Genomic DNA, 24,629 nt, shown 5'->3' with positions numbered 1-24,629 from the left:
CCGAATCGAGGTCTGTGAAACCAGCCGTGAATACGCGCATGGGTTCAGGTGTGTGTAAAACTCTGCCCCCCCCCCCCCCCCAGAAAGGGGGTTGCATGGTGCTGTTGACAAGCCAAGAACACCACTGTGTGAATTATAGATGAGCGCCAGCACAGGTGAGATAAGCCTGACAGGTGAGCGAGTGGCTCTGCGAAGAGTGCGGCTCTGTGCAGAGTCTCGGCTTCCTCGGTTACCAGCAGGGGAAGAGACCTCAACCAAGCAGCGGTACGGGGACACAGCTTCGGGTTTCAGACTAACGTATTGAATCATTCGTTCCCCAAGGTGAGTACTGACGCTCGCTTTGAGTAAACCTACACTAGCTACTCGCCTTATACAAGCTGTATGCAGCGTATATGTTTTTTTTTTTCCCAGTGACCAAAATACAATGTTAAATAAACAAATAGTACAGATAGGGGTTTCTATCAACCCAACACCATGAGGTTTGGGACAAAATGCTATCGTGCTGTGCGGTTTGTCTGAAAATCAACTCTAATCTGTTCGGGTGGTGCACATAGGAAAGACTGTAAAACAAGCATATCAAAACGCAGCTGAGACGCAGCAATACAGACAGAGCGATCTAGCTCGTGTTCATCTCATAAGAATTGTTCTTCATGCATGGAGAGGCTCTTCTGTTTACATATTTAAAAAAAATAAATACTGAATCCAACTTTATTTGAGAGAATAAAAAACGTTTACTGTGTGTTTAAACTGTGTGGTACGGTACATCTCTCTTAAAAGTAATACATTAGATAGTGTATGTAATTATATATATATATATATATATATATATATATATATATATATATATATATAATCAATTATACACACACATACATACAAATACAAAAAACCATCTCAAGTATTTGGGTACACATTTGTAAAATTCTGCTTTCTTCTTTGTTAATGTGCCTCTGAATTGAATTCCCATTGGGCTCATTCAACATTATTTCCAGGTCATGGTTTTAATCTTTTAAGACACAGGTGTAAGGGCATGTATTATTTGTGGGATGATGCCTTCAAGCTTCTCAATTGTTTAGAGCTGTTTCCTTAATACAGCAACCCAGGCTAGTGTAACATTCACGGGTTCACCAGCGTAAAGAACACACACACACACACCTGCATTACCTTTACGTTACTATAGAATCCGGAATGTAAGAAGTAATGCAGTTAAAATAAGAACATTTTAACGAGCCATCGGCACTGCGGGCTCTCGTTCCTGCATCACACCCTCCAGAGATAATCTACTGCAGAAAAACAGACCCTGCAGGTGATGGGTTCTGTTCCTTCACTTTGTAACATCAGTATCACTACTGTACCTGTTTACTGGTGTAGAAGTCAATCAGTGGTTACTGGAAGAGCCACAGAAACAACAGCTGAAAGAGGCAACACAGGACGTTCCACTGTGGGCAAAATGTAGGCTAACTGCCCACTCTGTAGTTAATAAGCGGCTCTGGCATTCTGCCCACAGAGGAAAATGAAGCCCTGCGAAGCCATTGGGAGATACCGGGATTTAAAGAGCAGTTTGAAATCATTCGAAAGCAGGACCTTTCACACAAAACAATAAGAAATGCACCCGATATTTGCATGCAGCGTGCAAGCGAAGTTCTTTATCTTTGTACAGTGACTCTTCATTGCAGGCTTCTTATTATGATGAGGAGGAGGACTATGATTTGTTTTAGTTGTAGTAAAGTAGTGCATGGTAAGAGCAGTGCATGCAACACTGCCAAAACGACAGATGTTTATAAAAAGCAACACTTATTTTAATAGTTACATAATAAAACATAAATCCCTCCCCACCCGCCCCTCTCCCCAAACTCCTGACCATTTTATTTACAGTTGAATGTGAGAAGCTCCCCCTACAGGTAGCATTTCAACAGCTGCTCTGCTATGTTCAGTCCTCCAGGTACGATTGCCAAGGTGTCAGTTAAAAAAACAAAATACAATGAAGCCCAGACAGGCAGTCCTGTGTAGAGACAGAGAGAACGGCAACGCTGAATACACTCTGCCTCCACAGGCCCCGGCTCCCAGGAGCGCAGAGATTCTTCCATCAACATAAAAAATATCGTATTTACACAGAGAAGAGTCTATTAGGCAGCACTGCAACTTCCATGTCAGTCATCGATTGTGGGCAACCAAAAAGCCTGCGGAGAAAAACAGAGCAGGTAATCAGTGTCAATCCATAACAATCAACAGTAACACCAAGCTGTACCTTGTGAATGGACACTTGGGATACAATGTGGAGATCTTCGTGGGACTTTCAAGACAGGGTCAAGGTCCCAATCGGGGGAAAAAAAGTTGGGGAGGCGGGGGGCGACGACATCAAATTAGAAAATGAAATTAAATCTCAAATGGACAAAACTGGTTGCAAAACGTTCATGTTAATACTTTCACAGTAGAACATATAACACACACTATATAAATTATTTTTTAGACAGAACACACAGAATTCTGGAATCTGAGTTTTTGAAGATTCCTATTCGCATAGCCAACGAGCTCACCATGTTTGAGCAGCCGCTGGCGAAGGTCATGAATTTGGGGTTGAACTGCAGACAGGTGACAGGGCCGGTGTGCTTCCCATCCAGCACGGCCACCTTCATTCCGCTCTCCGCATTCCACACGTGGATCTTCCCGTCCTCGGAGCCTGTTGGGGAAACAAGGGTCTGGGATTTACCAGGACCCCTGGACTTCCTGCACCGTCTTCAAACAAGCAGGCTGCTGGCTGGCTTACTGACACCGGAACGGTTCACTGGTTTTGCACAGAAAATGTGTTCTGTGCCAGTTCTGCACTGTGATCCCAGAAACATCCAGTTTTTGATCCCTTAGGCAGAATTTGGCAAGCTGTCTTATATTTACCCCTCAGTAACAAATGCCATTAACTGAGCTGGTGTTTGCATTTCTATGCATTAAATGTAATACAGCACTAGGAGGCAGTAACGTCTACAATCATGCATTACAATGAGATGTTGCACTGTTTGTTTTAAATGTAATACAGCACTAGGAGGCAGTAACGTCTACAATCATGCATTACAATGAGATGTTGCACTGCTTGTTTTAAAAAAGCGCACTTCCTCGTTTTCAGTACTTACCGATCATGATAAACTGTGAGTCCGGAGTGAATGAAGCCTCCAACATCACACCTTTACTGTTATTGTAGCCCTGTGGAAATGAAACAGAAATTCATTTACAAAAGCCTTGGACTAACACCTGGGAATAAGCCACACCTTCACCATTTGCTAGTGATGTGCTCTTAGACCCGGTATCTTTTTGATTACACAATCCACGCTGAATAATCTTTTTTAACCTGTTTTATGATTTAGCAAATAAGCTTTTGTTAAATAATAAAGAACAAACATTTAAATCTGAACTATAAAGGTAACCCGGAAATGCATCTGAGCCGGTGTGCAGAGAGCTAACAGTGTGCGACAGAAGTCTCTGTGTTTTGTTTCCATTGTGATACAGGAACAAACAGCTGCTTGCAGTCCACCGAATGGTCCTTGCAATCCATCATTAAGGATCACGTGATCTCACATACAGTAGCTCATCATGTCACCCCTATAGAGCACTCACCATGAAGGAGTGCAGCACAACCCCCTTGAATGCATCGAGGAGTCGCAGGGTGCCCCCGTTGGTGGAGACCAGGATCAGCTTCCCGTCGTTGCTGAACTTGAGCCCGGTCCACTCGCACGTCCTGTCGGGCATCATCTTGAAGGTAGCGAAGGGACCCTGCGGACAGCAGAGGGGAGAGTTCAAATGCAGCGCTGTGACCAAGAACTCATCCACACACATGGAGGCGTGTCCCCTCCCAGTGCATCGATTCCACTGCATATCTATCACAGCAGCAAGAACGCATCCACACACATGGAGGCGTGTCCCCTCCCAGTGCACCGATTCCACTGCATATCTATCACAGCGGATCAGGCTGATTTACCATAGAGTGAAACAAGTGAAGAAACTGCTGCTTGTGTTTGTGTGGCTCGCTGTTCTCCACAGAGGCTAGGAAAAGCAGCGATCATCATCATCACAAACCCAAGCAGCTGTTTCTTTATTACTATTATTATTATTTATTTCTTAGCAGACGCCCTTATCCAGGGCGACTTACAATTGTTACAAGATATCACATTATTTTTACATACAATTACCCATTTATACAGTTGGGTTTTTACTGGAGCAATCTAGGTAAAGTACCTTGCTCAAGGGTACAGCAGCAGTGTCCCCCGACCCGGGATTGAACCCACAACCCTCCGGTCAAGAGTCCAGAGCCCTAACCACTACTCCAAACTGTTTCTTCCCTCGTTTCACTCTGAATGGTAAATCAGCAATGACCCTGCCCGTGATTGCCAGCGCCTGATTTCTGTGGAGAGCTCCGTCCCAATAACCGCTCCGTGCAGCACTAAATCATGCATCTCAGCAGTGGTACGCTACCTTGTCGAACGACCGCAGGTCATACAGCGTCACAATCTCAGAGTTCACACCGGCTGCGAAGATGAGTCCCTCGGGGTCAAAGGAACAGACAGGCTTCCCCTGCAGGTGCATCAAACCCTGGGAAAAGACAGGACAGGAAACTCACAGCACACAGCCTACTAGTCCTCAAGGGCCAGTCCAAATCAGGCTCCTCAATTCAACCATTAGCAGATTAATACCTGCCTTTGTGCTGCACCAACAGCTGCTTGGATTTGAGACGACTTCTGAAGACTCTGGAGAAACGCAATCCACACAAACCCAAGCGGCTGTTACTTCACTTGTTTCGCTTGGAATGGCAAATTAGCCCAATCAACACCACCCTCGCCTGATTGTCAGAGCCTGATTTCTGTGGAGCGCTCAACCCAAATAATCCATACAGGTAGGTCTAACGTGAACACAGCTGTAAATCAGTTCAATTGAGGGTATGACTGTAACAAATACCTGTGCTACAATGGCTCTGGCTGTGCACTTCTGCCCTACACAGTCACACTGTTTCCCATTCTCTAACCTTCCAAGTTTTCTGCTCCAACCACCAAATTACACCTTTAACTAGAATATCACAGTCATTCAAGAAATATCAGGGATGGAAACAAGACTCCTATTGCACAGCAGTTTCACCCATTCCAGGTTTTACTACGAGCTTGATTATCCACAGTGTACAGGTAACAAAGCTCAGGTGTGTCTTATTAAACTCATAGTAAAACCAGAAATGGATCACACTGCTGTGCAATGGGAGTCGTATTTCCATCCCTGAATACGATCAAGTGTTTCACAATCTGCATAACGGCAAAACGACGATGTCCTTGATCAGAATGGGTGTGAAGTAACTCTTCCTTGTTAGTCTTCACCTGCCTCAAGCCCTACCTGACAGTTTGGGGAGCGCAGGTCCCAGAGGCGGATGGTTTTATCCAGGGATCCGGTTATAAAGGTGTCATCCACAGGAGACATGGACAAGGCCACCACTCTGAAGAAAGCAAGCAAACAAAACCAGCAGGATTAATTACTCGCGTTCCTGTTTGAAACATACGTGACGATATTTACGACACACACCCCAAGACTTTTAAGCCACACCCTTCCTGATCTTACTGGCTCAACGTGGTAAGAGATGTACACGGTTCATCTTATTTAAAACGAAACGTATTTCTGCTTACCTCTTACCGTGTCCCGGGAAGTAGCGAATATACTTGTTATCATGAAGTGACAGATACCGAATGGTGTCTAACAGGGAAGAGAAAGAGGGCAAGTCACAAACCAGACGGCACATTAAAAGACACACAGAAATCATGACAAAGGTCGATGGCCAATTAAACGATAACTGGCTGCACATATTTCATATTTTATCAGTATAAAGGTCAGATTTTAATTTCATTCCAATAATATGCATAACTCAATTGCCCAGGGGTGCCTGCTTCTATGTCAGTAGCGTGGACTGATTAGTTGAAAATCTCTCTGTGCGGTCACTTCCCATCTCCTGAACACAGCAGACCGATTCAAGTTCAAAGTGTTTCCAGGCCTGTGTGCCCTGCAGCCCAGGCTCCGCTCTTACCTCTGTCCTGAAAGCGTGAGCGGCCGCTGTCTCTGGACGAAGCGCTCTGTCCCAGGCAAGGCAGTGGCCTGTACAGTTATCTCCATTACCGGGTGGTATCACAGACCCTCAAACTGTACAAACAACTACCTCAGCCCGGGGCAGGCTCAGCAGCGTTGTGCAGGCTGCTCCTGCTGGCCCTTACACTGGGGAATCCTGTCCCAGTCACACAGCTCAACAGGGACCAACAGAGCAACAGTGGAGGGTGAGGGAGCAAACGCTACTGATGATGCTGTGCATGTGAAAACAGAGCCTTTGACAGATGTTTATAAAAAGCAACACTTGTGGGTTATATATGTATAACCTGCAGACCAAATAAACTCCCTTAATGAGAGTTCTAGTCATAATGTGCTCTTCCTGTAGGACCTCATTGAAAATTGGACACTCAGTTTCATGTTGTTTTGTGTTGGCTCTGTGGGACTGTGCGACTAATTAAAAGCATCAAGCATTGGTATTAGAATCGCTGTCAATACACAACTTTTTATTTATTTATTTATTTTTTTTTTTTAAAGTCGGGACTGGCTCTTATTTTAGAGCAGGTCTGCTACAACGTTACAGTGACTGCAGCAGGTAAGCTTGTTTCTAGGACGTGAAAACCTCTGCAAAACACAAGAAAGTTTACAAACGAGAGGAGGCCATTCGGCCCATCTTGCTTGTTTGGTTGTTAGTAGCTTATTGATCCCAGAATCTCATCAAGCAGCTTCTTGAAGGATCCCAGAGTGTCAGCTTCAACAACGTTATTTGTGTAACAGAAACTTACCATCGACTTTGTTTGAGCTGTAGACCACAGTGTTGGCTGCATGCGTGTACCTGATCAGGTCCACTCCATACTTCTTACTGTACAGGGTCCGCTTCGGCCTTAGGGAACAAAGCAGAGGAAACACGAGAGGTGTTTGGATGAAGCCAGTGTGAATCTGGGGCGATCACAAAACCCTCCCTGATGTCTGAGACACAGCCCAGCCCTCACCTCGCGCAATAACCACGACGCAGCCCAGCCCTCACCTCGCGCAATACCCACGACGCAGCCCAGCCCTCACCTCGCGCAATACCCACGACGCAGCCCAGCCCTCACCTCGCGCAATACCCACGACGCAGCCCAGCCCTCACCTCGCGCAATACCCACGACGCAGCCCAGCCCTCACGCAATAACCATGACGCAGCCCAGCCCTCACGCATTAACCATGACGCAGCCCAGCCCTCACGCATTAACCATGACGCAGCCCAGCCCTCACGCATTAACCATGACGCAGCCCAGCCCTCACGCATTAACCATGACGCAGCCCAGCCCTCACGCATTAACCATGACGCAGCCCAGCCCTCACGCATTAACCATGACGCAGCCCAGCCCTCACGCATTAACCATGACACAGCCCAGCCCTCACGCATTAACCATGACACAGCCCAGCCCTCACGCATTAACCATGACGCAGCCCAGCCCTCACGCAATAACCATGACGCAGCCCAGCCCTCACGCATTAACCATGACACAGCCCAGCCCTCACGCATTAACCATGACGCAGCCCAGCCCTCACGCATTAACCATGACACAGCCCAGCCCTCACGCAATAACCACGACACAGCCCAGCCCTCACGCATTAACCATGACACAGCCCAGCCCTCACGCATTAACCATGACACAGCCCAGCCCTCACGCATTAACCATGACGCAGCCCAGCCCTCACGCATTAACCATGACGCAGCCCAGCCCTCACGCATTAACCATGACACAGCCCAGCCCTCACGCAATAACCACGACACAGCCCAGCCCTCACGCAATAAACATTCACATTAAGAGGAGTCCTTCAATATTTACAGGGTTAGGGTTGGCGTTTGTTAAATTGTCAAATAACAAAGACCGTCAGGGATGTAAACAAGAGTGACTGCAGCTTTTGTAATTCCAGGTTTTACCAGGAGCTTGATTAGCCAGCCAGTCTGTAACTCTCAGGGGTGTCTTACTGAGCTCCAAGTGAACCTAGGAAGCAGTCAAAATGCCATCAAACAAACCATCCAGTGCCTCTTTCAGTCCCATCTGCACAGCAGGGAGTCCTCAATTCAGACACAACATCGACAGACTCGGTGCTGTTATTATACTGGGAACATTACACATCATCAGCGTGGTCGCAGTTAAGCGATCAACATCTGCACTGCTGTTACTGTACTAACAATAACGCAGGATTGCCACAAACAAACCGCCGTTTACACAGCGAAAACAAAACAATCACCAAGGCAACCTCACAACACTGTAGTTTATTTACTAAGATAAGGTTTTGTTTTAAAATACCCGGTATCCAGCTGTGCTCATTACAACAGCAGCACCGCAACCTAGCGCTTCACTGCATGGTTTTGTTTATAATTATATAAGACGAGGATTACTAACTTTCGACCGCAGTTAATTAGAGGCATTACATGCAGAAACATACGACGATGGCAAACACGTTGGTTGTAATACTAATCAGAGGGACGGGGTGCAGCGGCGTGGTAAAACAAGGGGTAATGCACGGTATGTTATCATGAGTCTTTGCGTGATTACTCAAAACACACAACGTGGGTGATGAAATTCTCCAGTCTGCATGCACACATTCAAAGGATTTTTTTTAATGATGAAATGACCCCTTTCTTTCATCCCAGTTCACTGTGGCGTGGCAAGCCGCGGCAGAGCGCACTCGAGGCCGGGGCTCGGAGCTCTGCAGCAGGCCTCACCTCGCGTAACGCACACAATCCCCCCTTCCTCGCATGCGTGCGATCTCGTTATTAACAGTACAGGTAAGTGTTTATAATTTGCGCTCACTTTCCCTCCTGGCAGTCGTACAAGACGATGGAGTCGTCGTCGCTGCTGGAAATGACCGTCTCTCCGTTCGAGCTGAAATCAAAACAGTTAATTTTATCCGAGTTCTCCCTGAAAACCTTGGCTACGCGAAAACTCCGCAACACGTTATCCGTCAGCTTCATACCGACTTCCCTAGCGGCTGCAACTTTACGCGGTGCAGCTAAAAAAAAAGAAGATTTGTATTATTACGGGTTTTATATCTAAAGACAAACTCGATTCTTTCAAATTACGAGAAGAAAACCCGCCGAGAACCGTCTCGAGAGCTCCGAACCCAAGGGAAGCCCCGCCTCGCGCCGCCGACACGAACGCGCGCGATCTCCACCCGCCGGGCGCGCTCCCGACATACCAGAGGGCGAGCACGAGCAGTGCGGGCGGCGACGGCGGCGCGCATTGAGAGTTTTGGTTGCTCCAAAAAAAGAGAAATAACGCTGTACAAAGTCTGTGATCCGGATCATTCATCATAACCCGTTAAATGTAAACACATTGTAACGTTTATTGTGTTGCTATACTCTCTTTTGCGTGCCGGGAGCCAGTTTTTATAATTATAATGACCAGATTCGGTGTAAAAAAAAAGTACAAACCGAAAACTAAAATCTAAAAAAAATCACATTTATTCATTCTTTTTTATTTGGGGGGGGGAGATTTGAACACATCATCTTAAATTTCTTCGTCACGCCAGGAAATCACCTCTACAGATTAACCCGGACGTTCAAATCGCGTTCTTCCCTTTAAATCCCCGAGTGGGGGAAAAAAATATCTGTTTGTAACAATGCGTCCCTATGTTTATTTTTTTTTATTTTGCTTGTATTGAATCTGTACAGAACTCGAGTCACAGAAATGGTGCACTTTTGACATCTGTAATAAACACACAAACTAACACACACGTCTCTGCTCTTTGCAAGCTGAAGCGTGCGGCGACGCGCTGTTTCATTGCTAACAGTGTGTGTTTGGAATTCCTCCCGGCCGCTTTGCCCTTGTGACTCGTGCTCGCCCGCTAACCAAGGGGACGCGCTTGCAGTGACGTGTCTCGGTGACGTGTGCGGGCGCTGGAAGGAGCTGCGATCGGTGACGTGTCTTAAGCGAGCTCTTCACTCAGCGCCGTCTGTCGAGGACAGAGACCAGCTCGGACCGGGAGACGAGAAGCCGGCTCATTTCACTGACTGGGACCAAGAAGACACTGGGTGTTGGACAGGAACCAATATGGGGAGTAAGTACTCAACCTGCTGACAAAATAACAACGCGTTTGATTCCGGGAAATGGTTTGAAATGTAGTATAAGTCTGAATGAGGTGTAAACCCGTTTTGTGGAGGCCATCTTAATGCTACAGTTTCTGGACCGTGTGTATATATATGTTTTTAAATATAATTTACTTCTTCGTTTTAACTGTGGCTGTTTGTTTATTTCTTTATTTCGAATGCTACAGTTTTTATTTGTCAATTATTTTCTCTTACTATCAGGTATTAAAGGTTACGCGTTAAATCTCTTGTCATTTTGAAACGAGGATACACCTACAGGCGCAATAATGGTGTACAATTCAAATCTAGTTGTATTCTTGTCGTTGCTTGAACGCTTCTTCATATCGCAGTGTGCTTGCTGGAGACTGAGACGATTGATATTAATAACAATGTCGCTTGATAGTCTCGCATTGCCAGTAAGACGGCGCCCTCTCATTTTGAGAGCTCGGGTGTGTTGTGTTTTCGTTATTCAGTCTCAGTACTAATTCGCATGTTATGTACGTGTTAAGAGTCTTAATAAATGTATTTCTTCAGTGTGGTTGTTTGATATTGTATTAGGCCTCCCGTGGCTATCCTCTCTGTGATGACGATGCATACCGTTGATAGCGAGATCAGTGCACTGACACTGCTGACTTCATTGCACATTTACACGACTTAATGCCATTTTAATCGTTCTGTTTTCTAACCCCCCCGACGTGCAGTTTTCACTTTTCTTATTATGTAACTCGTATTGGGGTTGCGTGTAGAACGCGTTTCTTTTGAACGCTGCCGATCGCAAACGTTGCTTTTTTATTTCTGAACTCTTTCTTCATTAGATCCGCAGTTCAGTTGCAGATTATAATGCTAGGGATGTCGTTTTGGAAAAGCACGGCCGTGCCTCGATCGACGCACACACACACACACACACACACACACACACACACACACTGTGTTATAACGATGCCTGTCCTGTAATGAATTGCTTTGGGAAGGTCAGGGAATGCCACGTCCGCTCTGCCTTGCTCTGTGTGCAGCACTAGCTGCTGTACTGGGTTATTGGTGTGCATGCATGTTGGAATCAGCGCCTGTTAGTTTTAACTGACGATGGCTTGCCAGCTTCTACATGTTTTTAACAACACTTTTTTTGTTTTTTTCAGTAAAATTTTTGGAAGTAATTAAGCCCTTCTGTGCTGTTTTGCCGGAAATCCAAAAACCGGAAAGGAAGGTATGCAAGTTCTGTACTGTACACGTTTGCATGACGAGCCCTACTTGACTGCATAGAGGTGTGAGGCTGTGATTTACTGCTTCTGTTACATTTTACACCCTGGTAAATGTCCCGAAGTGTATCCTATTGAAATGCATAGAAATGATACAATTGTATGCTCAAGTTGAATTCAATACAACCTAACTTGCTTCTCCTATTCATGTTAATAGATCAGTTTGTACCAAACGCAGTACTTTCACATGAATAAACCGCTGTTTTGTTTGTTTTTTAAACTTTAGATTCAATTCAGGGAAAAGGTGCTATGGACAGCCATCACCCTTTTCATCTTCTTGGTGTGCTGCCAGGTAAGACACACACACACATAGTAAATGGGTTTCCAGTCTAGTTGGGTAGAAAATCAATGGACATCATCTAACCGTACCTGTTTAACTCTAATTAAAAGTGCTGTACCTCCCAACACTAAATGTAAACACAGTTTAAAAGGGTTTGCACAGTGTACAGGGAGATCACAGTGACACAAACTCCAACACGCTGGCCATCACAAAGCACAGTACAGGGTGAGCACAGTGACACAAACTCCAACACGCTGGCCATCACAGTGACACAAACTCCAACACGCTGGCCATCACAGAGCACAGTGACACAAACTCCAACACGCTGGCCATCACAGTGACACAAACTCCAACACGCTGGCCATCAGAGAGCACAGTGACACAAACTCCAACACGCTGGCCATCAGAGAGCACAGTGACACAAACTCCAACACACTGGCCATCAGAGAGCACAGTGACACAAACTCCAACACGCTGGCCATCAGAGAGCACAGTGACACAAACTCCAACACGCTGGCCATCACAGAGCACAGTGACACAAACTCCAACACGCTGGCCATCACAAAGCACAGTGACACAAACTCCAACACGCTGGCCATCACAGAGCACAGTGACACAAACTCCAACACGCTGGTCATCAGAGATCACAGTGGCACAAACTCCAACACTACAGGCTGAGTTCAAGCCCTTAATATTTGATTGTCACACATGGGAGAGCTGAGAATGAGTGTCCTTGGATAAGAGGGTGGCACGCAAAACTGTTCATGCATTCAAATAAAATTAAAAATGACAAGAGGAGTATAAAGTGAAGGTTTTGAAAGAGCAGGTTCTGTCCTCATGCTTGTTATCAGACTCTAACTGAGCGCTCATTCATTTCATGTCCCAGATTCCTCTCTTTGGAATCATGTCCTCGGACTCGGCAGATCCGTTCTATTGGATGAGAGTCATCCTCGCTTCAAACAGAGGTAACAAGGCTATTGGAATGTATTCAAGACCCTGAGAGTGTTGTGATGTTACAGCTGCCTGAAAAGGGACCGTTCTGTATCAAACGGAAGTGACGTTGCATTCAAATTATTTACACTGTTTTAATTAGTATTGTTAAAGCACATGCTTTCTTTATCATGTGGATATTCTCGAAACCCCCTGTTTTAATTTTTTTTCTGAGCAGACAGAACGTCTCCTTGTTGATATAGTTGGCATGGTTGGGTGCTCCTCCAGAAGCTGATGGCATCCCTTTTTCTCCCTGCAGGGACCCTGATGGAGCTGGGTATCTCCCCCATTGTCACCTCTGGTCTCATCATGCAGCTCCTCGCCGGTGCTAAAATCATTGAAGTCGGCGACACTCCCAAAGACCGAGCGCTTTTCAACGGGGCTCAGAAACGTAAGCGGACCGTCCGGCTGCATCGCGTGTTTGACAGAGCTTGGGATCTAAAGCAGACGAAGGGATAAAAACCCTGCCGTTGGAGGTCTTTTTGTAGGAGAGAGCCGTGTGCACTGTGTGGAGTGTGTGATCACTGAAAGTGGTTGCCTGTAGCACATGTATTTTATGGTGGTGTTTTTTTAAATGCTTGTTTGTAATGCCTGTTGCTCACACACCTTGTTCCCCCTCCCAGTGTTTGGAATGATCATCACGATCGGCCAGGCCATTGTGTATGTGATGACTGGGATGTACGGAGACCCCTCTGAAATGGGAGCTGGAATCTGCTTGCTTATCATCATTCAGGTAAGCAGGAGGGTTCAGAACTCTAGATCAGAACTGGAACTCAAAGCTTCTAAGAAGATCAGTCACGCGAGAGCGCGGGTCTCTTCGTGTGCCTGCTCTTCTGTTCTCTAATAATGCAGCTGCGTTTGCACTGGCGATTAACAGGCTCGTTTCAATTGCGTTTGCAGCTGTTTGTTGCCGGTCTGATTGTCCTGCTGCTGGATGAGCTGCTGCAGAAGGGATACGGCCTGGGCTCTGGGATCTCTCTCTTCATTGCCACTAACATCTGCGAGACCATTGTGTGGAAAGCCTTCAGCCCCACGACTGTGAACACTGGCCGAGGTGCGTCCCGGACTGAACCGCATGCCAGGGCTGGGATGTTGCTGTAATATCGGGGCTAATGGGTCTCGCGGTGCACCACTGGTCTGGTAGAAACGGGGTGCTGATTTGGAAGAGACAGTGACAGCAATGGCATAGTAGAACATGTGTCTAGGGCACCAGTGGCTTGGCAGTTTCACCCATTGCAGGTTTTAATAGCAGCTTGATTAGCCACAGTGTGTGTAGGTAACAAGCTCTGGTGTGTCTAACCTGTTCCTCCCTTCAGGTACTGAGTTTGAAGGAGCCATCATCGCACTCTTCCACCTGCTGGCCACCCGCACTGACAAGGTGCGCGCGCTGCGGGAGGCGTTCTACCGGCAGAACCTGCCCAACCTGCTGAACCTGATCGCCACCGTGTTCGTCTTCGCTGTGGTCATATACTTCCAGGTGAGGGGCCCCCAGGCACTGACAGAGGACACCCACAGGGGCTTGTGCTTTCCAGTGTGCACACCTGCACTCTTCACCAGAGAACCTCGGGTAGTCCAGGATTCGTGTTGATCGCTGTGTCTCGAGGTTTTGAAGTAATTCTGATTTTATACAGGAATCCTCACCTAGAGCACAAAACCTGTACTCATGTCTGTCTTAATAATTATAATACAAAGAAATAATGATTGTTAGACCTTTTTGATGAGCTGTTTTTCCATGTACATAGTACACAGTGTGCTGTGCAATAGAAGTCTTATTCCCATCCCTCTTTCAATGTCGTTTCCTCTGTGTCTTTGCTCAGGGCTTCAGAGTGGACCTGCCCATCAAGTCTGCCCGCTATCGTGGTCAGTACAACACCTACCCCATCAAGCTGTTCTACACCTCCAACATCCCCATCATCCTGCAGTCCGCCCTCGTCTCCAATCTCTACGTCATCTCGCAGATGCTCTCCACGCGCTTCAGCGGGAACTTCCTGGTGAACCTGCTGGGGACCTGGTCGGTAAGTGAGGCAGGGATGGGACTCGCACTCCCGCTGCACAGCGCTGTGATCCCCTCCTGCTTTCACTGGGGGGTTAACGTGACACGCCTGGGCTTGCTACCTGTGCTCGTTCAGTTCCTTTCCAAACCAGGACCTTGTTCCATGCAGGGCCTTTTTTATAAAGACCTGGGTTCAATTAAACCACTGGAGTGGGAGGAGCAGATCGTGGTTATCGGAACGGATTGATGAAAGAGCAACAAACGAGTACCGCTGTTCTAGGGAGAGAACTTCTCAAACTAAATAAACCCACCAGCAATACCTGTGTCTATTCAATAAATATAACATTAGATCCAATATGAAACTACTGTGGTAACAACAATTCAATCACGTAAGACTTCATAAAAAAATATGTTGATACATATAAGAAAACGTGGCATATTCTAATAGATTTAAACTAAAGCATAGTAAATGTGTGTCTTGGTAATATCTCTATATCTCTCTCTGTCTGGTGGCTGGCTGCAGGCGTTTGTATTTGACTCTCGGGTTCTCTCCTGCTTCCCCTGTGCAGGACACCTCGACGGGCGGGCCGGCGCGTGCCTACCCTGTTGCCGGGCTGTGTTATTACCTCTCTCCCCCGGAGTCCTTCGGCTCGGTGCTGGAAGACCCGGTTCACACGCTCGTCTACATCGTGTTCATGCTGGGCTCCTGCGCTTTCTTCTCTAAGACTTGGATTGAAGTCTCCGGCTCTTCTGCTAAGGATGTAAGTGCTGTTCCTCCGTCCTGTTACACAAGCTGCTGATTCACCTGAGCAGCGGCATGCCAGCCTGTAGGCAAACCATTTCTATAGGAAGTCCACTGGTGATTCACATTTTAGTGTGAGCTCCATTACAGTGTGGACAGCTTGAGTATATCATGAGGGATCATGAGGTTGATGGTTCATGTCAGTCTTAAATAGGCTAGTCTGTTAGTCTGGGACCTTGCACCTAGTGTGGCTGGACTGTTTGCTTTTAAGCTAGGGGAGTAAGTTCATCTAACTCCTGAGTGAATGAATCCTACCCCCAGAGATACTTTGTTTGAATGTCCCACTGTAGCATGAGTGACTAGCCTGCATTGTGCACATGGATGAAATGGGATTTGATTCTGCTGACAGTGTTAGCAAGTGATTTGTATGCTTCAGTTCTAGACCTAACTTCCTGTAGAGAAGATGTGGTTATTAGATAACGGCTTTAAAGGAATTGAAGGGTGCTGTGTGTTTAGATGCAGAGGCGTGTCTAGTAAAGGACTCTGTTGAATGTGTTTTCTGGTTTGTTATTTCATTGCAGGTTGCCAAGCAGCTAAAAGAACAGCAGATGGTGATGAGAGGCCATCGAGAAACATCCATGGTCCATGAATTAAACAGGTAAGGGGCGGAGCTTCATGCTAACACACCTGGTGGTGCATCAAGGCTGCTTGCAAATGTGTCTTCAATCACTGAAGGCACCGATAAGAGCGTCTAGTCAAAATGTTTGTCATTGAATTTAAAAAAAAAAAAAAAAAAAAATTGTTTAGCCCTCTTGAGTGTTTAATAGTTAATTGAAATGTAATTTTCAAACGAACACAAGACCAGACATTTTTAGTATGGTACAGATTACAATCAGAAATCCTAGAAGAAACGTAATCAATTCAGTGACGACTGTTTCAACCACAAGTAGTCAGTTTTAAAGCCCTTGAGCAAGCCTCCTAGTCGACGAAGTCATTGGCGTGGAACGTGTGAAGTTTGTTTCTGTGTGTCTAGCCCAGCACTGAGTGTGGAGTCGTTACAGGTGAGGGATTTCAGTCGGTACTCTGAAGCGGGTCGGGGCTCGGCACTGTGAGTGTGGAGCCGTTACAGGCGAGGGATTTCAGTCGGTACTCTGAAGCGGGTCGGGGCTCGGCACTGTGAGTGTGGAGCAGTTACAGGCGAGGGATTTCAGTCGGTACTCTGAACCGGGTCGGGGCTCGGCTCATTCGGATCAGCAGGACGGCACTGTAATGATTCTAATAATCCTTGCAATGAGAATAACTGTGTTCTGTGCCCCTCCCTCTCGCAGGTACATCCCCACAGCAGCTGCGTTTGGGGGGCTGTGTATCGGCGGGCTGTCAGTCATGGCTGATTTCCTGGGTGCGATCGGATCAGGGACAGGAATCCTGCTGGCCGTCACCATCATCTACCAGTATTTTGAAATCTTCGTAAAGGAGCAGAGTGAAGTCGGAAGCATGGGCGCCCTCCTTTTCTAACCACAGCAAAACTACACATTGTTCCAGTACACTTTGCTTTCTTTTCTTTATCCTAATTTTTTTTTTTTTTCAGTTTTAATAAATATTTTCTTACATTATCAAAACAGGGAGAATGTTTTATTTATTTTTTTAGAGTGGCTGTTAGGATTAGTATTGCTAATGAAAACCCTGCATCCCAAGCCCTTGATGGGGGCAGGGGCAGGGGAAGCTGCGTTTCAGTCCAGTTTTCCATGTCTCTGGCAGTGTCTAGAAACAAGGCTCTTGGCTGCCGCTCTGACAGTCTGAGCAGTTGTAGTACTGATAGTTACTCCATGAACGTTTTTCCCCTCTTTGAGAGATGTTGGTACTGCGTGCCATATTGGCTTCTCTCCACTTTGAACTTTTTGTAATTTTTTTTTTTTTTTTTATCTCCCTGATTCTGGTTAAAAGCACAAGTCTCGACTCCTACAGTATCCCGTGTCGTTTCTCCCTTGCTCCCCGCTGACGTGACTGTTCGAGCGCGCAGGCATGGGGTTAAATGTTCACACGCTGGATCTTTATGGACGCCACGAAATGGGGACTTCTGTGGGCCTTGGAAAGGTTTTCTGTTATTAAACAGACATTTGAAAAGCATGCTGGCATAGTATTGGATTGGAACGGCAACATGTGTTGATCCTCCTCTCTGTTTAATCACCAGTGTGCTGAATGCAATTCATGTGTTGATCCTCCTCTCTGTTTGATCACCAGTGTGCCGGTGTGCTGAATGCAGTTCATCTGCAGCGATCAACCATTTCACAGATTAGATCAGAGTCCAACGTTTAACCACAATGCATGAGCTGCTCCATTGTACATAATCTATGTTAAAACATACAGACACCAATTCACACTAATATTAGACTACCTAATGTTACCTCAGCTAGTTCGAGATTAGTGGTAATCAGAGTCTGTAGGCTGAGTGGAGGGGTTTAAACACGGGCTGACTTGAGAAGGGGCTGTTAGCCTTTATCAGAGATGACATTCGCAGGGTCTGTGCATTGAGGTAGGGGAGTGGAGGGGTTTAAACACAGGCTGACTTGAGAAGGGGCTGTTAGCCTTTATCAGAGATGGCATTCGCAGGGTCTGTGCATTGAGGTAGGGGAGGTGAGGGGTTTAAACACGGGCTGACTTGAGAAGGGACTGTTAGCCTTTATCAGAGATGACATTCGCAGGGTCTGTGCATTGAGGTAGGGGAGGTGAGGGGTTAAAACACAGGCTGACTTGAGAAGGGGCTGTTAGCCTTTATCAGAGATGACATTCGCAGGGTCTGTGCATTGAGGTAGGGGAGGTGAGGGGTTTAAACACGGGCTGACTTGAGAAGGGGCTGTTAGCCTTTATCAGAGATGGCATTCGCAGGGTCTGTGCATTGAGGTAGGGGAGGTGAGGGGTTTAAACCCAGTTCCAGCATTGTTGCATTTTGTTTTTTTACACTTGGAAGTCGTTTCATTATTGGATGCCACGTGTTACTCAAGGATAATTCGCACTCACACAATCGTATGTACACCCTGGACCTTTGCTTTCAGTGTTCACTATCAAAGCAGAAAGGCAGTTTGTGGGGGGGGGTGTTTTATCTGATTTTTATTTTTAGTGAGATTTAATGCAATTTATAATTGTCTGTTTGTACCTAATCAACACTGCTGCTTACCACAATAGCAATAACAGGAGCGCGTAGGCACACTGAAAACATCTTTTATTTGGGGTGGGGGGTGGCTGATTCTGGGGGCCACGGTTTTATTTGTGTATTATTTTCATTGCTGCACAGCTCATGGGTTTCTGTACAGCTGTATATATGCCACTCCATGCATTCCTGCTCATTGTGAAAGAAGGACTTTATACATTTCAAACTGCAGCGATCTGAACAAAACAAACAAACAAAAACTGTGCATTCTGTTCAGATAACGAATATTCACAATAAAACTACTTTAAAAGAACAAACTAACCCAGGCCGTTGTGTGTGTTCTTGTGTCTGTTGTGTGTTTGAGTGTGATGATTCAACACTTCCAGCACACACTGTGATGGATGAACGTGTGTGTTTGATGGTACAGCAACGTGTCTATACTGCAGCTGCTGAGTGCAGTCCTTCCGTTTGTGTTAATGACATATAAAACGTGCACAGCTGAACAGCGTGGTTACTCTTGCAGGAAACAATACAGAAATACATTGTATATAGAGAGAGAGAGAGAGTGTGGGATTGTATTAAACCCAATGCTGATCTGCATAGCACACACAGCCTATAACGTGCTTGTGAGTTTTGCTATCTCTTAGAATTGCCGCTGTAACCTTTCTTAATTTGCCAAGGTTAAAATAACAGCACAGGCTACCCGCCATCTTAGTGGTGTCTCAAGTTTATAGGCATGTGTACAGTTTGGATTACAAACACAGAGTGCTACTCTCCAGTGTAAAATACTTAGATGAACGTTACTAATTGACCTCGGCTCAGCTCGAGTAATTGAAATAATTAACACGCTGGATGTAGAAACGCTGCGTGCGTGAGGGTGAAGCGCGGTGACGTCGCTGGGGGTAGAGGTCGCGGCGTGTCTCTGTTGCCTGCTCGAGTGGCTGCCGGCGGTTTGTGCGGCTGTGATTCTACCCCAAGATACAGCTCGGGAGAGGGCAAAAAACAACAGCCATGTCTTACTGTAAACAGCAGGGTAAGCCTTGCTATTCTTGCTTTTACGATGCGTTTTGCACTCCTGAGTGGAACGGGTTAGAGTCGCTCTCATTGTAGTAATGCCGGTGCAACACCGAGCAATGTGAGGGGTACTTGCGACTGTCCTTCCTGAAGGTGCTGTGAGAGAGTTCACGTTGTGTAATGTAGTGTAATGTCATTGCGTTTTGCGGCTGTGCACCGAGTAACTCGTAAAGGAATATCGCACGCTTTATGTGTGTGCGGAGATTGAACGGTGCTGCTGCGGTGCTCGGTCACGGGCAGTATTATCACCACGGTCCGTGCACCCTTCCTTGCAAGTTATGCACAGTGGATCTGATAGCGTGCTCACGTTTTGACGACGCTCCTGTAACCTGGAGAAATGTCGTGTTTTATAGCAGCGCGTTTAAACCCACGAAGCCATGAACCAGCTATACAATGTCAGAGCGTTTATTAATATTATCATCGTCATCAATTTATAATGATAAAAACACGTGTTTAAAATAATAACCAGCAGCTGTCTCACTTGGCCGGTGAGTTCTGAAAACACAATCTCGCGACCGTCTCATGAATATTAAACTTGCTGTATTTTATTACTTAGAACACAGATCAAAAACATTATTGTTCTTGCGAACAGGACCTTAATGTGACAAGTTTCAGAAGAGTGTGCCAGTAGGAGAGAGGGGGGGTGTATTCAACAATAAGATAGTTTCACCTTGGGGATGAAGTGAATCTAGAAACATGTTCTTTAATAAATCAAGTCATTTCCAAACCTAAAGAGAGGCATTCCAGCATTGATATCGCACTAACAGATGGACTCACCGTGGTGCACAATATGTGTATGTGTGGCATTCTATTATTGTCCACTAGGTGGCGTCACTTGACTGTGATACTGTAACTTTGAAAAGATACTGCATGTAAGAGACCAGTTTGCCACACGCACACACACATTGACACACACACGCACGCACGCACACACACACACACACTGAGCTAGTTTGTTTGCTGGGTCCATTCGACAAGGACAGACTTTCATTTGAACTGAAACAGGGCACAGAAAACCATCCAGAACGAAAGAAAACACAACTGAGAGCACCGGACACGGGTTTGTGGACTAAAGTAGAAACACAGCGAGCAGTGATATCCTGCGTGTGCGTGTGCGTGTGCGTGTGTCCAGCTGGTGTCACATCCAGTACAGCCCGTTGTGTTTCTGCTCTTGATTTCTAGGGAAAGACAAGATTATTTTTGTGACCAAAGAGGACCACGAAACACCGAGCAGCGCGGAGCTGATAGCGGAGGATCCGAACGATCCCTACGAGGACCAAGGTGAGAGACAGGGAGGTCAGCAAGAGAGGGCTCTGTCAACAGAGAGGTCAGCAAGAGAGGGCTCTGTCAACAGAGAGATCAGCAAGAGAGGGCTCGGTCAACAGAGAGGTCAGCAAGAGAGGGCTCTGTCAACAGAGAGGTCAGCAAGCGAGGGCTCTGTCAACAGAGAGGTCAGCAAGAGAGGGCTCGGTCAACAGAGAGGTCAGCAAGAGAGGGCTCGGTCAACAGAGAGGTCAGCAAGAGAGGGCTCTGTCAGCAAGAGAGGGCTCTGTCAACAGAGAGGTCAGCAAGAGAGGGCTCTGTCAACAGAGAGGTCAGCAAGAGAGGGCTCTGTCAACAGAGAGGTCAGCAAGAGAGGGCTCTGTCAACAGAGAGGTCAGCAAGAGAGGGCTCTGTCAACAGAGAGGTCAGCAAGAGAGGGCTCTGTCAACAGAGAGGTCAGCAAGAGAGGGCTCTGTCAACAGAGAGGTCAGCAAGAGAGGGCTCTGTCAACAGTGTTTTTGTGGTGGTTGATTGTACACATGAAAGATGTAAGAAATCAAAGACATTTAGTCAATAAATACGTCTGTAGTGATCTCTTAACTGTATATCCTCACTGCAGAATGCTCCCAGAATCTCTGTGCTCGCCAGAAGCAGTGGTATTAGGTTTTATAGTACGCACACCGGCCCCTAAGAATGCAGTATGCTCCCAAGTGCCTTTTCAAGCACTGATGGCTTCAATTAAAGTTTACTTGTTCAACGTCAAACCCTCATATCTTAAATACTAGGGGAAAACCATTAAGATACTAAGTCAAGTATACAAAGTGTGTGTTGTTAAATCTCGTAGTGAAATCAGGAATGGATGAAAGTGCTGTGCAGTAGATTGATCTGTTGTTGTTGTTGTTTGGAAGGACTCATCCTGCCCAATGGAGAAGTGAACTGGAACTGCCCGTGCCTGGGTGGGATGGCGAGCGGGCCGTGTGGAGAGCAGTTCAAGTCTGCTTTCTCCTGCTTCCACTACAGCGAGGAGGAGGTGAAGGGCTCCGAGTGTATCGAGCAGTTCCGCACCATGCAGGAGTGCATGCAGAGATATCCCGAGCTGTACCCGCAGGAGGAGGAGGAGGAGGACAAGCAGAGCAACAGCAACACAGCCGAGGGGGAGGAGCAGCCCAGCCCCGCCTCCAGCTAGTGGACCCGCCCCCGGGCAGCGGCTGGAGACAATGCCATGGAGAGGGGGATCCAGGTGGCAGTGCCTGCTGGAGGTCTGGGTTTGACAAGTTCGGGGGTCTAGGGTGTATTTAAATATGTGCAGGGGATGGGAATGAGCCTCCTGTTGCATAGCAGTTTCACCCATTCCAGGTTTTAATACATGCTTGATTAGCCCCAGTGTGTCCTATTAAATTCATGGTCAAACCAGTGCTGGATCAAACTGCTGTGCATTGGGAGTCTTCTTTCCATTCCTGCATCATCTTCTGTTCTGATTAGTAACGGCTGCTGTTTTAAACACCGTGTTAATTCCGTTAATTCCGCTCTGCCACCGACATGCTCTTGGTTACAAACCCTCTTAGAATCAAGGTAAACAACAGCACCTTAAAGGGAAGGTCAAGTTTAGTTTTTTACGACAGACGTCCCCGCCTGACCCAACACAGTCAGTGTAGTTTGAAAGCAGGTTTGATCCTGCCGGAGTTAAAAGGCTTTCCTAATGCAAGAGCCTTGCTGTGTAGGGACTGCGGTCCGCATGCAGGTTAAGTACCTCGCTCAGGGTAGCCTCTTTCCAGTCCTAGTTTTAGGGCTCTATAAATCTCCAGTGTCGTCTTTATTTCATTTTTTTGTGTAATCGATACCATGGGGCAGGTTTACTAGGAAAGAAAGTTGGAGAAGAGGCTTTTAATCATTTCTAGATCTAAAACATTTACAGCTGCCTGGCGTTGAAGCAGAAGTTCTGTAAATCCAGCCCTCCCCTGCCGCCCACGTGCTCCTCAGTGAAGAGCTCTGGAATGAGGCTCTTCTCTGTCGTTCACCCAGGGAAGCGTGTTTCAGTCCTGTGCTGCAGTCCTGTGCGTTTTGTGTGTGTTTTTTTTTTTTTTTTTTTTTTTTGGTGTGAAAACGTTGCTTCCTTATGCAAAGCAGCATTGCCCTGGACCCCCTCCCCTGCGACTCTGTCCTGTTAACCCTGGTCCAGCATGGCTGTCTGGAAAGCGACGTCCTTGCAGACGCACTGCAGGAGAAGCTCTCTCTATCTGAATGAGCAGGCGGAGCAGAGACAGAGGGAGCAGGCTCTTTGGTTCCTTTGTCATCGTGTTGTTGGTGCCCCTCTGCAGTGTCTCTGTCTGCTCTCCTCCACGGACCGCTCTGTGCCGTCGTGCGATTGTCTTTCACAAACTCTTCCCCCAGCCTGCAGCTTCCCCTCGGAGCAGTGCAGAGCAGAGCACCAGTGTAGACTAACCGAGCTGATCCAGTGATTCTGAACGTTGTGGAGATTAAAAGTCTTTTTACCTCGCTGCAGCGGCTCTTGTGTTTTGTTTCCGTTTGCTTGAGTGGAGAAGCGTGCAAACAGACCGCAGACAGGCAGGCAGGCACACATGGGGCTCTGTGGTCTGTAATACACATGCAGTCAGCAGGGGGCGCTGTCGTCATTCAAACATCATGCTTTATATCAGCGGTGTCCGATCCCGGTCCTGGAGGGCCGTTCCACTCCGGGTTTAACAGGTAACTTGAGGTCATGAATCACAGTATGGGTGGTGCTTTAACTGGTTCAGTTCAGCGAGTTAGAAAAGGGTTGGAACAAAGAGCAGGGGTGGAAGGGTGAGGTTTGGCACCCCTGCTTCATACTCGTGCACATTGTGAGCAGCAGCAGGGAGAGGAGCTACAGCACTGATCGCACACGTGTTATAATTATATATATCTATCTGAAATCTACACCGCGGCAAAGAATGAAGGGATATTAAGGATGCGTTTACAAACACAGTGAGCGGTTGACAAAAAATAGCTAATTCACTTTTTGTATGCACCTTTCATCCCAGGTAATCCCAGCAGCCCACGCAGGTATGTCTGCACCCTGGAAAGGCTACCTGCAGAGACCTTTAGAAATGAGAAGAATTCTGTAATCACAGGGCTGTGCTGCTGATGGATTGCAGGTCTAGGTGGGGTAGGTGGTGGTGACGTAGCAGACCTATTGGCTAAAAAATGTCAGGAAGGACTGCATAATGATAGGGTGGAGCTCACGCTAATGTGCAGGGGAGGAGGGAGAGCACCGGGGTGAGTACCTGCCTGGAATACTGAGAACGCTGGGGTCCTACAGTTACTACGGATACAACACAGGGTTATAGCTGCTAGACCTCTCTGTGCTTTACAATGCTTCCCTATGCTTGACCAGACCTCTCTGTGCTTTACAATGCTTCCCTATGCTTTACCACACCTCTCTGTGCTTTACAATGCTTCCCTATTTTCCAAAGCACTGTTTACTCCCTAGAGAATGTTTTAAACCCTCAAACAGTCCTTCAAAAAATAACTTTCCTAAAAGCAGTCGGTACAGGTCAGTGAACAGAGCCCTGTCTCGTGGTCTGTGTGTAAAGATCCCTGTTTCAACACCAGTGTTAGAGAGACACGCACACACACTGAGACACACACACTGAGACGCACACACAGAGACACGCACGCATGGACTCGCAGTCCTAGAACTCTGTTACATACAGTTTTATTATTAATACACAAGGTCCAAATCCAGCTGTGTTTGTTT

The 24,629-nt window shown here is 46.8% G+C and overlaps 3 protein-coding genes across 3 annotated transcripts; 2 read left to right on the top strand and 1 right to left on the bottom strand.

Annotated features, from left to right (window-relative positions):
• Positions 1-1,600: 1,600 nt before the first annotated feature.
• LOC117963524 (WD repeat-containing protein 82-like) lies at positions 1,601-9,216 on the bottom strand. Its single transcript, XM_059000046.1, has 9 exons — positions 8,874-9,216; positions 6,846-6,943; positions 5,652-5,718; positions 5,365-5,464; positions 4,462-4,578; positions 3,607-3,762; positions 3,126-3,195; positions 2,538-2,680; positions 1,601-2,180 (listed from the first exon to the last, which is right to left on the bottom strand). The coding sequence occupies exons 1-9, from the start codon at positions 9,032-9,034 to the stop codon at positions 2,151-2,153; spliced, it is 942 nt and encodes a 313-aa protein (XP_058856029.1). The 5' UTR covers positions 9,035-9,216; the 3' UTR covers positions 1,601-2,150.
• Positions 9,217-9,930: 714 nt separating this feature from the next.
• sec61a1a (SEC61 translocon subunit alpha 1a) lies at positions 9,931-18,877 on the top strand. Its single transcript, XM_034906604.2, has 12 exons — positions 9,931-10,119; positions 11,284-11,351; positions 11,630-11,695; positions 12,570-12,648; positions 12,933-13,064; positions 13,297-13,406; positions 13,574-13,727; positions 13,990-14,150; positions 14,491-14,688; positions 15,236-15,427; positions 15,990-16,066; positions 16,737-18,877. The coding sequence occupies exons 1-12, from the start codon at positions 10,113-10,115 to the stop codon at positions 16,921-16,923; spliced, it is 1,431 nt and encodes a 476-aa protein (XP_034762495.1). The 5' UTR covers positions 9,931-10,112; the 3' UTR covers positions 16,924-18,877.
• A 463-nt stretch (positions 18,878-19,340) lies between these two features.
• On the top strand, positions 19,341-23,392 carry LOC117412265 (mitochondrial intermembrane space import and assembly protein 40-A). The gene is made up of 3 exons (XM_034020478.3): positions 19,341-19,589; positions 20,813-20,911; positions 21,802-23,392. Exons 1-3 carry the CDS (start codon positions 19,568-19,570, stop codon positions 22,077-22,079), a joined length of 399 nt encoding a protein of 132 aa, XP_033876369.3. The 5' UTR covers positions 19,341-19,567; the 3' UTR covers positions 22,080-23,392.
• The last annotated feature ends 1,237 nt before the right edge of the window (positions 23,393-24,629 follow it).

This window comes from Acipenser ruthenus, chromosome 25, assembly GCF_902713425.1.
Source record: "Acipenser ruthenus chromosome 25, fAciRut3.2 maternal haplotype, whole genome shotgun sequence".
In the NCBI taxonomy this organism is placed as follows: Eukaryota; Metazoa; Chordata; class Actinopteri; order Acipenseriformes; family Acipenseridae; genus Acipenser; species Acipenser ruthenus.
Note: the sequence above shows the minus strand (reverse complement) of the source record. Positions and strands in the feature narration are given on the sequence as shown.

Bases quoted from the DNA above. Each gene is read 5' to 3' on its own strand.
- LOC117412265 (XM_034020478.3), top strand. From the start codon at position 19,568: ATGTCTTACTGTAAACAGCAGG. The intron at 19,590-20,812 runs GTAAGCCTTGCT...CTTGATTTCTAG, and splicing joins GTCTTACTGTAAACAGCAGG to GGAAAGACAAGATTATTTTT. The intron at 20,912-21,801 runs GTGAGAGACAGG...GTTGTTTGGAAG, and splicing joins CGATCCCTACGAGGACCAAG to GACTCATCCTGCCCAATGGA.
- sec61a1a (XM_034906604.2), top strand. The intron at 14,151-14,490 runs GTGAGGGGCCCC...GTCTTTGCTCAG, and splicing joins CTGTGGTCATATACTTCCAG to GGCTTCAGAGTGGACCTGCC. The intron at 15,428-15,989 runs GTAAGTGCTGTT...ATTTCATTGCAG, and splicing joins CCGGCTCTTCTGCTAAGGAT to GTTGCCAAGCAGCTAAAAGA.
- LOC117963524 (XM_059000046.1), bottom strand. From the start codon at position 9,034: ATGAAGCTGACGGATAACGTGTTGCGGAGTTTTCGCGTAGCCAAGGTT. The intron at 5,719-6,845 runs GTAAGTTTCTGT...CTTCCCTGTTAG, and splicing joins CAGCTCAAACAAAGTCGATG to ACACCATTCGGTATCTGTCA. The intron at 3,763-4,461 runs GTAGCGTACCAC...TGCTGTCCGCAG, and splicing joins ACCTGCGGTCGTTCGACAAG to GGTCCCTTCGCTACCTTCAA.